The 12,729-nt window shown below is 39.1% G+C and overlaps 1 protein-coding gene across 1 annotated transcript; it reads left to right on the top strand.

The window, feature by feature from the left end:
- The first annotated feature begins 804 nt into the window (after positions 1–804).
- Positions 805–10,997, top strand: LOC134000025 (extracellular serine/threonine protein kinase FAM20C-like). The gene is made up of 11 exons (XM_062439334.1): positions 805–960; positions 2,312–2,845; positions 3,822–4,000; positions 6,379–6,457; positions 8,057–8,149; positions 8,375–8,490; positions 8,599–8,779; positions 9,769–9,878; positions 10,224–10,305; positions 10,468–10,527; positions 10,721–10,997. The coding sequence occupies exons 2-11, from the start codon at positions 2,313–2,315 to the stop codon at positions 10,995–10,997; spliced, it is 1,710 nt and encodes a 569-aa protein (XP_062295318.1). The 5' UTR covers positions 805–960; position 2,312.
- The last annotated feature ends 1,732 nt before the right edge of the window (positions 10,998–12,729 follow it).

The raw sequence follows: 12,729 nt of genomic DNA, 5'->3' as shown, positions 1-12,729 counted from the left end.
TCTTGTGTCTCATCTTTAATAAGCTGCCACGAGTGACTGGTTAGCTTAGCTTAGAACAAAGACTGGAAATAAGAAACAGCTGACTGGCTCTAAATGAGGGTGACAAAACCTGCCCAAGCTCATAAACACATTGTATCTCATTTGTTTTAATCTACATATTTACTTGAAGCCTGAAAATGACTCGTGTCAAAGAGACATGAGGTGTTAAAGTGAGATTTAGAAGTGTTGCAGATTTTGTCACCTTTGGACAGAGCAAGCTTTTTCCTTTATTCCCTGTCTTTCTAATAATGATATTAATGATATAATACATTTTATTTGTGGAGCGCTTTTGACAATACTCAAAGATGCTTTACAGGAGCAGGATCAATTAAAAACAATAAAACTATACATAATTAATAAACACAGTCAATAAAAGCAATGCAGAACTTAGCTATCTGGTTGGTTGGTTTTAGTCGCTTCATGTTTACCAAGAGATTGGTGTCAATAATTGCTGTAAGGACAAGAAATTAAAGAGGGACAAATTAGTTCATTACAAGTTATTTGTTGTTAACATGATCCCACATATTGTGTCAATAATATTGTGTTAGCCCTCTGTACAGCAGTGCTGTTTAGTTTCACCCACTCTGCATTGATCCAGGCAGACTAAAAGATCATTTGGCAGTATATTGCCATTTACCTCTGTGGGTCAGGCAGACACAGGTCACTGCAATCGCAACATGCCAGTCCTCTCACTTCTGTTTGGATTGCAGTGACCGCATGACAGCAAACACACACACACACACACACACACACACACACACACACACACACACACACACACACACACACACACACACACACACACAAAGGCAATCTGTGGTAGAAATGCTATCCATCTCTGAATATCTCTCTCATTAACAGAGGAAGGGGAACGGAATAGAGAGCAGGGGAGAAGAAAAAAGGTCTTGAAGGGAAAGAGATGTAAGTAATTCCTCCGGCCTGCTAGTCCACACAGGGAATATGGGAGCAGCAAGTTGTTCAATAATGTATTGATTTTCTTCAGTGAGCTTTTCTTTTTTGGAACATTTGATGTAAATGATTATCTGACAGTTTCTTACTTAATGGAGTGTGAACCTATGTACTGTATGTGTGTGCCTGTTTCTGTGTCCATCCACCTGTCTAAACTAATCAGTTTATTCCTCAAAATGTTTGCTTGATTGTGTAATTTCTGTGCGTGCGCAAAGAGAACAAGCTTAGCCAAGAATAAAAGTAGTATCTCACGATACATTACATAATCTATGTACTGTAGATAATACTGCGCAGTGCAACTCTGTGCCCTCAAAAGCTGTAGTTGGGGTGTGTAGGATATTGTTCATTCTTCCTTCAGTTTAATGAAAAATAAATAAGGTAGAAATGTCCTTTGTGTTCCTAAACATCCCATAAAGTCTCAATTATGTTTGGTAAGGAATAGACTAAAGCAGGTGTTCAACTTCATCCTGATGATCATCAAACAGCTACTGAATAGTAATAGTGGTATGTAATGGTAGTATGGGGTCATAATAAGGTAACAGTGTTAATGTGGTTACCTTAGCACAAAGTCTGGGGACAGGGGTGACCAGCTAGCCTTTCTCTCCTCAATGGCAACACCTCTAAAGCTCATAAATTGACACAGAATAGTTCTTAGCTATGCAGAGTCACTTCCTGGAGTTTCTGTTCCTGCTTGACAAAAGCACTTAACTTCCTGTTAGTGTCCTTTTTACAGTTTTTGTATGGATTAATCGTCGCATCTAACTTTGAGCAAGGAAGCAAATGTCTCCCAAAATGTCAAACTATTCCTTTACCCATTGATTTGTTACTCTTTTATTCAACAAAAAAAAATCACAAGACTGTGTCATATAGTAGTAAAAGTATGCAGTGGTGTGGTAATACCAAATATTGTGTCTAAATATCTTTACTCTACTGTATATAAATTTAATTTCAGCTAATTTAAATACTTAAATACTGAATAGGTGTTGATTCCAGATATAAAGCATCTATGTGACCCAAGGAAATATTATATTTGAGAAGCTGGAACCAGTAAATTTTTGGTTTTAATCGATTATCAGTTTTCGGTTTTCAGGCCTCTTTATAATATCGATTGGCTGTGATCTTTGAGTATCTCTGTGTGTTCTGGTACATCAAAGTGAAGGCTCTTTTTTATCTGCTGTTTTTCTTATTTTGTGGAATGCAACGAGTGGAAAATATTTCATCATAATCCGAAGGGTTTGACAGGGTTCCATGGTCTGTTTGGATTTGTAATGTCTCCCCCTGTTGTACCCTTTCTGTCTTCCAGCATGGTGAGACAGTACCTGGGTCGATCCACTCGCTCCATCTATCTTGGTCTGGCGTTTCTGTCCCTGGCTCTCCACCTCCTTCTGGCATTGTTTTGTCTCTCTGTCCTCCAGACAGCCTGTTTCCTTCCCACCTCTTCTTCTTCCTCCTCCTCCACTCCGAGAACAGACACCCAGCGCCATCAGTCAAACACCTCCTCTTCTCTGGCTGCCTCCTCTTCACATAAACTGCCAACAAGCCCCCAAAATGAAGAACATCACAAGCTTAATGTTGTTTTACACCATAAAGAGAGAGACTCCCTCAGTGGCACCACTGAGAGAGAGAAGAAACTCATTGGAGATGGAAAACTGATCCAAAAAGTGAATGGTCGTTCTAAGCTAGAGGCACTTTTCGAACATCCTCTGTACAACCTGCCACACCCAGAACTTCTGCAAGAAGATGATTGGCTACTGAGGGTGAAGACACACGAAGATGCAAGGGAAACAGGGAGTGAGGAGGAGGAGAAAGAAGACAGTATTACCAATGACAGTCAGTGGTGAGTGGAACAGGTGGCAGTATGATAATGAAACAGATGGAGAAATTGTGTCCACTGTTATGCATCTGTGTTAATTCTTGATGGTTATTCATTAACATTGGCTTCTAAATAAATAACCCTTTACAAGGCCCAAGAGTTTAAGATGTTCCTGTTCAAAAACAAATGAGATCATGACACAACTCTCTTAATGCTATGTTAGCCATGTGGCTCCAGGGATAGCAATGTCGGTCTGTTAGTCAGTCCACCACATTGCTCCAGACTGAAATGTTTTAACATTTATTGAATTGATTGCAATTGCAGACATTCACGGTCCCCATGAATCCTACAAACTTTGGTGATCTTCCAACTTTTCCAACAGCACCATCATGAGGTTGAGATTTAGTTTTTAAAATCTCTCAACAAGTACTGGATGGATTGCCATGAAATTTGGTAGATAATCATGTTCTCCTCAATTTAATATATAATCACTTTGGAGATCCTTTGACTTTTCATTTATCATCCAATTTTGAATTGTCTGTGTGTCTGTGCAGTGCCTGCAAAACTAACAACATTCCCTCAACCTCATCTTTACTTTGTGTGGAGTGTGTTCCTGCAAGTGTTAGTATGCTAACAAATTGAACTAAGATTGTGTCATTGTGAACATGATAGCATGCTAACATTGGAGTTTAACTTTAAGCATTGTTGTGCCTACATACAGCCTCACTGAGCTGCTAGCCTGACAATAGACGTGTTTCACAATTTCACAACTGGACTGTATTGTACTATAAACTATTGTTGCTCCACAGTCTCATTACTAAAGATAACCCTTGGGGATATAATTCTATCATGAATGTAATGTGATGTGTTGCTTAATCTTCATTACAAATGTTAGCCCTGCATTGCATTTATATTTGTAGCCCCATGTAACAAACTCAGTTTGACAGTAATCCTCGTTGGCCGGTTCTGCATATTTATCACCTCACTTCCTCTCCTAAAGGCAGAGTGCCAGTCAGGAAGAGGGTTATGACAAAGTCGATTGGACCAGCAATGTGGAAACCCACCCTCCCTGGCTCCGGTTCCACCTGGGCATCTCTCGCAGGGAGCTGTACAACAGGAAGGACCCCAACCTGGCCCAACTGACTCACTATCTGGCAACACAGCATATCCTCAGTGCTGGTGAGTAAGGAGGAGGGGGTGGGCTAAGAGGTGGGAGGACAGGGCTAGGGAAATGTTAGACAGAAATGAGACATTAGAGGAAGTTGCACTGAAGAAGGAAGAGGGTTACAAATGATTTAATTTCTCTTCTTTTGATCACTCTGTTCCTAAAATACACACTGAAGTGTAAGCTGGGCAAAATTGCTTCTCACTGGCACACCTGTGTACAGCATATTTGAAAACATATTACAGAGTGCAGATGTGACTCTTTATACATTATCTATGCTCTGGCAAAACCTGCACCCCCCTGTCATTAACAAATTCAGTCATTAACATTTCAAACCTGGATCTATACTCTGCACCATGTTTACAATGATGTGATGAAGGCAGTCTGAGGAGCCACATATCAGGGAATGTGTTATGGAGTGGAGTCTAACAACCCATAACCACTGCGTAAACTGCTGCAGTGAAGAACTTATACATATAAATGTAGCTACACGTCAGTTACATTAAAGCCCTTGCCAAACAAATTCACACAATGCTGATTAAGCCTATCACCACTCTCTGTATTTCATAGTATACAGAGTTTTAAAATCTCAGGTCAGGTAGGATATTCACTCTCTGGCTGTGTGAAATTTGTTATTTTGCGGGGGGTTGTGTCACGCTCAAAGCAATTTATCCACCATTTTACAGTTGCAACAGTAGCAACGGAGGAGGCTACGGGGGAGCCTATGATGTAAGCATGTGTTGACAGTGTTTTTATAATTACTCTCACTGCCTAAGATTGGAGACAAAAGTCCCAAAATGCAGCTTTAAGGCCAAACAGATATAATGCAGCTGTTCGCTCCATAGGACTGCATCGCTTAATACACCAAATTTAAATGTATGAACTGACCTAATCTTTACCCTTGATGGTCCCATTGGAGCTAGGATTAACTTTAAATATTATGTATAGAAAAAATATATAAAATTCAAACACACTAATATCACAAAGCACATTTACACAGAATGGAAGCATAAACCCAGGAAGAGGCTTCAACACAATGATGATGACCCACAAATCCTCTTTGTCGCAAAGTTAATGTGAAGAAAGTGGAAAATGAAACATAGAAGAGGTATGCGGGTCATAAATTGATTGTGCATGTGTGTGGACATTACAGGCCCTGCACTATAAATATTATTTTTCTGAAGCTTGTAGTGTTAATGAGGCTGTAGTTTGTGTTGAGATGGTGTAGCCTACTGCTTTGAATTACACTGTACTTGACTGGACCATGTTTTTGTACAATTTATGGTACAAAACATATGGAAAGAGCAATTCCTCCTTGGAGGCAAATGAAGCACTGCACACACGCACACACATTTGTTCACACATACACACAAGACACCAACTCCTAAACACAAAATACAATTATAATTCTAAACAGCTGGCACATTTGTAGACGTTCCTAAAAAAAATGTTGTCAGCCAGATAATTGTATCTTTAATCTGCAGCACATATGACCTTTTGTTGTAGGGTGTTAAACATAATCCGCCCACAAACTTGCATTATCTCTCATACACATACATAAACACACACTACTTGCATCACCTCACGCACATTTTGTATTTGCTTATCCTCAGACACCCTGTCCCCATCTCTCAGCAAACCGCATAATGAATAATGTATTGAGATTTGTATTATACGGTGCAGATTAAGCACTAATCTCAGCTACAGGCTGATTTTTTGGTTGCTGTGTCATCCCTTTCTTTATCACGTTTAACACAATTTATATATCTTTATACATTTAAATTCCGCTACATTTTCCATCATCATCATCGTCATCATCATCATCTTCATCATCACATCATAAATAAATAAAGAGACAAACTGGTTATGACTCAGCATCTCATCTATGTCTCATATACTGTATTTTGAAATGTTTACTGAACTTGCTCCTCCAAGCTCGGCATGCAACAACCAAAGCAGCCCTTTTTTCCAGCAGACTGGGACCTTGAATTGAACTCATATACTTGAAAGAACACATTCTTTGATTTGAAGTGAGGGTGAGGTGGATTACACTTACTTAGATGAAAGTAAGTGTAAAAAGGATGATTACTTTCAAAACTAGCTCATGATACACAGATTGCCTTTCTTATGAATTATAGGGGCAAAATTGCTACCAAACATCCCCCAAAGAGACCTCCAAGATAACAAAATATTTTTTCTGTAAATCCATTTCAGAAAGTATTTTATCCCAGACTTATTGCAGTAATGTACAAAATGGATGGTCTAGTGTTGTTTAACTATGTTATGGGCCACCAAGTGGACAAACAGGTGTAATACGCTACAGTGAATAATACAAACAGTATACTTGTCCATTTCTAATTATTTTTATATGCACTTTATGCATATCTTTCAGTTCAGAAGACAGGAGGTACCCAGCTCAAACTGCTCATATCGTTCTCAAACCACGGACAAGCTCTGCTCAAACCCATGAAGTAAGACCACGCTGTCCTTAAATAGAATGGGCCAGATGCAAGAACCACTCGTACGCACAGATTCGATCTTAAACCATGCGTACGAGTGATTTACGAGGATTTGCCGCATTCACCATTTTCCTCGTATTTTGGATTTTCTCTTAGGTACGAACAAAATTTACAAGTGATGCAGACCTGTCGTACCTCTCACGCACAACCAACCTGCAGTCCTCCAAAGCAATAAAACACGACTGTTACTGTCTAATTGTCTAATGGCAGTGTGCCAACGATATCATGTCTTTTGGGGGAACTACATTTTTTTCCGGGGGGGGGGTTGACATCATATACTATAAGCAAGATATGATAATCACTTAATGAACACATAACACCTCCACACGGGTACCCTCATCTCCAACTTCTTCTGCCGGCTTGCCCTGCGTTGTCATCCCGGGTGTTAGCAGGTCTGTGCTGACAGCAATCCGGCAGCAGGTGTAACATCAGCAGTTGAGCTTCAGAATCAACTGACTTGGATTTTCTTTTTAACATCACTGTATGCTGACTACCACTTAACAGAGAAATGAATAATGTCGATCCGCAGGCTGAGCGATTATTATATTGTCAGTATTTTAGAGACCCCTGAGTAATGGGTGTGAACTACAGGGGATGTAGAGAAGGGGGGGAAAGTGTATACTATGTCCCGTTCATTAAATTGCACTTCTGAATCCATAATCATGATGACATTACTCTGTTTGTAACATAATTAGGCTATTTAGTATAAAGAAGTAGGCTATTTAACAATGTAGGTAGATATATCAGTCATTTACATTGACAATTGAAACTATGATATAATGCAAGCGTACAATATAAATATTAGCGGCCGAAACTACAAAGCGACTTGTCCACAGTTACTTTTCCACAGTTACTTTTCCACAATATAAACTGACTATTTATTAATAACTGTTATTCATTTAATTGAAATATTGCTTATCGGAGTAATAGTTTAACTCCCTGGCTGATGACATCCTCTGGCATAATTCATGCTCAGTCATTTTTGTTTTTATTTCTGTGATGCTGCGCGCAACAGCTGAGACAGCGTTCACAGCACGGGTAATTTTTCCTCATTCTTTGTCTTGCTCAGGACCTTTAATTCCACCACTAACACTAAATAATAATATGTGTTTCTGTTGATCTATTTCTAAGAGCGGGGCCTCAGTCTGAGAGCTCGTAAAGTTCTTATTCTTAGTCTTTAGTGCCATTTTCATGAATGGAGCTTCTCCACAACCTGCCGGTCGTCTGACCTTATATGGTATTTTGGGGGCGTCATTCATGTTAATTTACTATTCTCGGGAACGAGCGTTCATTTAGAACAGGTGGGATTCTTCATGTTTACGAAGGTCATTTACGACTGTTTCCTGGTGATACGAGTGTTTGGTGAATCCGACGTGGCTCACTCGTAAATTCCACCTCACGAGAAAAGTACGACAGATTTAAGAAGAAAAATACGAACATATTCTTGCATCTGGCCCATTGTCTTACAGTCAAGCTAACTGAAAGTGTTAGTGTTGCTCCTGTGCTGTTTCCTTTTTTCAGTGTGTATGTGTGTGTGTTTGTGTTGAACAGACAATCCAGAGATGCAGAAACAGATGCAAACCTCTTCTACTTCTCAGACTTTGAAAGACACAATGCAGAGATCTCTGCGTTTCACCTTGACAGGTACAGACTGTTTAAACACCCCGTCCGCAGGCAGCAGGTGTGCTGGTGGGTAGACAGATCATTCTGTAACCATTCTGTCACTTGTCTGACACTCATTCATCTGCAAAGCTATCACGCTGCTTGTCTCACAGGGATATGGTGTGATTAATTAGCACTAGAATTATACACGCTGCTCTTGTTAATGTTTGCTCTGTTCTCATCTCTCTTTCTTGTTCTGTGTTTAAGGTTGCTGGGTTTTAACAGGATCCCTCCAGTAGTCGGACGACTCATCGATGTCACCACAGAGATCAGAGAGATTACCACTGACCACCGGCTGTCTAGGACCTTCTTCACTTCCCCTGGTATGCTTGTGTCAGGCCTGCATAGACCAGGCATGAGCATGTACTGTATATTGTCAATGCAAACCACCTTACTACTGAAGGCAAACCCTGACTTCTGACTCCCTCTAGTGGGGAACGTGTGTTTCTACGGCCAGTGCGAGTACTACTGTTCAACAGAGAATCCAGTGTGCGGTCAGCCACATGCACTGGAGGTATCCCTGGCGGCCATGCTACCTGACCTCACCCTTGCTCCCCGCAGATCCTGGAGGTCGCCATGGAGACGATCCTACAGTCGCACCAAGTTGGCACAGTGTGTACACTCTCAGTGTCTTAGTCTGTCAGATAAATAAGGCTCTGTCTAAGTCTCTTTCTTTCTTGTCTGTCTGTCAGACCTATTAGAGGTGTTCTACTGTTAATATTAGCATGATAAATATTGTCAACAATACATACAGGGGTTATTATGACTATCTATCAGATGGCTTGTGAATCACAATGAATAAACAGTGAAGGTAAAAGTTGGTTTAAGTAATATATTAAAAATGACAAAGGCAGAAGACTACCCATAGATCAGTCTGCAGCCACAACACCCTTGAGCTTTCCTGTTTAGCTCCAGTGGCTTTTCAGAACACTTGGCATGAATGAAGTCGCAATTGCTGTCCAAGGTACTGATCCTGGGACCCCCAGGGATGGGGGGGATCTGTTCCAGGTGACGTACAGGATTACATCAACTATATCACTGTTATTTCAGAATCTTGGCAAATTACAATTGATCATGTATTTGCTTTTACTGTATCAGGCTCGGTAGGTAGAGTAGATAATAAATATAAATAGCAATAATAAAAATACATGTTAATTCCTGAAGAAATTTAGAATAATTTCCTTGACAGTTTTGTGAGGCATATTTGTGATTTGTAACATTTGGCTATGTAAATTAAATTGACTTAACTTGGACCAACAGACACTGACAAATAGTGTACATTCCTTAGATACTGTATATACAAAGTATCTGCAGCCTATTTAATGGAAAGCTTTAACTTTAACCACTATAGTACTAGTATGAATATTTAGCAAAAGCCTCACAAGATAGCTGAGTGGATAACCAACTTCTAAAACTCAAACTTATCAACAAGGCCAGCCAGACTGTTGAATACACTGAGCCAAGGGGCAAAAAAGCCAAACACTGAAACCAAAAATATTTACTATAGCTTGATGTTTATTTGAGTGAAATTCAATTCCAAATAATTTATGACATCAAGATCTACTTTCTTTTAATTTATTTAACTGTACTGTTATTCCCAGGTGGGAGAAAGACCCGACCTACTGTGACACAGTGAAGCAGACACTTCCTTACAACCATGGCACCAGACTGGTGGATCTCATAGACATGGCTATACTGGACTTCCTCATGAGTCAGTACCATTTGAAATTTGAATATCCTAAATTCAATACATGGCATTCTTAGTGCTGATAACATGTGGATCAAGATTCTAATAGTGCATTGCTTATTTCCTCAAATGTTTTCAGAAACAATATTTTAGTGTGCTGTTCAGCTGTAATTTTGACAAAGCTGCCATCCGCCATCTACATAAGGTTGATCCTGATATTGTAGCTAACCTCAGCACATTGTGTAGCAAGCATCAACTCTTGAAACACCTTTAATAATATGAACAGCATGTGAAAGCACTCAGGATGGTATTATGAGTTAATAATCAACATTTTTATTTGCATGAAACATGAATGCTTTTCATTCAAAGGCAACATGGATAGACACCACTATGAAACATTTGAGAAGTTCGGCAATGAGACTTTCCTGCTGCATTTGGATAACGGACGGGCGTGAGTACTATGAACATATTTCAACTCATTTCAGTTCAGGGTCTACAATCTTTGTGTGTCAGCCAAGACAACATCTGTTTTATTTTTCACTTGTGTGTCAGTAATTGTCTTTATTATTTGTTACTTTCTCATGACTGACATGTTGTCTAAAACATTTTCCAGATTTGGGCGTCACTCTCGGGATGAGCCGTCTATTCTGGCTCCCTTGCAACAGTGTTGCAGGTAAAATTGAGTGTCTTGAACACTTAAAAGTGAAGCATTGGTGAAATAAATTGTAAGAAAGTATTCCATTTCATTCAGGAGTGGATAAAGTTGCAAGGTGTACTAAAGAAAACATTTAATTCACTTAATATTGCAGTGCTTACAATTAACAAAAAGAAACTTATTTTGGTTTATGTTGGTGTCACCTTCGTAGGATCCGTCGCTCCACTCTCTTCCGTTTGCATCTTTTGTCCCTCCCGGGCTTCCGCCTGAGTGATGTCATGCGGGAGTCCCTGGCCCAGGATCCTCTAGCAGGCGTGGCCCCGCTCCTCTCTGAACTTCACCTCTCTGCTCTGGACCGACGCCTAGCAACCGTCCTGCAGGTGGTGCAGATGTGTCAGCGTCACCACAAAGATGTTATTTACAATGACATGGAGGGATATGATAAAGAATATGATCAAGAGCTTAACTTAGAAAAAAAAGTACAATAAATCATAAATATTTCACATGTATCTGTCTCTTACCAATTTTGTAACATCGTGGCAAGTCTGCTTTCAGAAGTCTTAGTGATTAACTTCAGTCATAAAAAGATAATATATCAAGATGAATGAACATGAATATGAAAGAATAGCTTCAGGGTCAATATGGAGAGTAAGTAATTGTTGTAGTGACTAAGACCCATTTTAGTGTATAACAACAAATTAGTATTGTTAAAAGATAAACCTTTAAAGATATTAGCTACAATCTGTTAAATTAGTAAGATTTAATATTTGAAAACATGTACTTATAATTGTTCAAAATCCTACAATTTATTCAATCCAGTGAGAAAAATTTGTAGTCTGTGACTCATGGATCTGAAAGCTTCCTCAATTCATTATGCAGGACTAATACATCCCCACTGTGTATTTGATGTTAATGAAAACGTCCTTCTCTCCATAGCACTCAAACACTCAAGACTCTCAAGGATCAGGTCACCAATGTTCTCTCTCTTCCACTGGCTGTATTCAATGGCTGTATTCAATGCCATCTCCAGAGTACAACTCATACAAATGAATCGTCTCACATAATCCATCAAAAAACAAAGGCAGGAAGTGGTGGTAGCCACTCAGCGACTCAGCCTCCATCCTCCATACAATGTAGTTACCACCTGGCTTATGCTGCGGAGCCAATGACAGCTCTCCATGCACAAAGAACCGGCAAAAGTCAGTTGGTTTGGAAAACCCGCACAGCCGGGGGACCCTCGACCACCACGTTCAGCAGATTTAACTTCAGCTAAAAAGAGAAAAGAAGTAAAGGAAAGGAGGATTAACAAATAAACAGACAACTTACAAATACACACATAGACAGATCAGTAGAGACACAGACACAGGTATTTTATTAGTTAATTTGTCAGGGACAGTGCATATTAATAAACATTTCTTCACATGTTGCTTCTGCGCATCATTATTGTCTATCTTTACCTATGTATTAAATTGGCTGTGTTTATGAAATAAACCAATTAAAACAATTCATAAAAAGCAGACATAGAAGATTTAAACAAATACACACAACATACCATGGTCTCTGATAAAGTATGCTTGTTTTCATCATCTCAGGGAGACCTAAACTTGTAGTGATTATGAGCGATTAGCCTTATTGAAGCAAGAAAAAAGGTCTATAGCCATGCATGGTGTGATATTCACCATCTTAGTTTGGTGTGTTGACATGCTAATATTTACAAACTAGCTTTAAACATAAGATGATGGGAACGTAGTTTTGCAAGTATTTGGTCATAAATCAATTATTGGACAGGTTAAAATATTGATCTGATTATGGCTCTACCAAAGTATTCAGATTTTTTCATTCATTCAGAAGGGATTGTGGATTTCTATTAGAATCCAGCCAACAGTTGTGGAGGCATTTCACTAAAAAACATTTCGCCATGAATGCAATGCAGGATAAAAAAAAACAAACAATGGTGGTCAGAAGGTGCTAGGGTTCGAAACCTTAAATAATACTTTCAAAAGGTTAATTAATTAAAGAAAAAAATAACTTTGATTTATTTGTGTTTTCATACATTTCATATGGACTGGTGATACATTATTGATATGTGTTACTTTTTACAATATTGTTATTTTACTCTTTTTATTTATTTATTTTATTTTCTAATAACCATAATATGTACCACCAGTACAGACAGTTTTGTTTGTTTACTGTTAATGTTCAGGTATTCTCTAAAATAAA

Source organism: Scomber scombrus, chromosome 18 (genome assembly GCF_963691925.1).
Source record: "Scomber scombrus chromosome 18, fScoSco1.1, whole genome shotgun sequence".
Lineage (NCBI taxonomy): Eukaryota > Metazoa > Chordata > Actinopteri > Scombriformes > Scombridae > Scomber > Scomber scombrus.
This window is presented reverse-complemented; position numbering and strand designations above follow the sequence as displayed.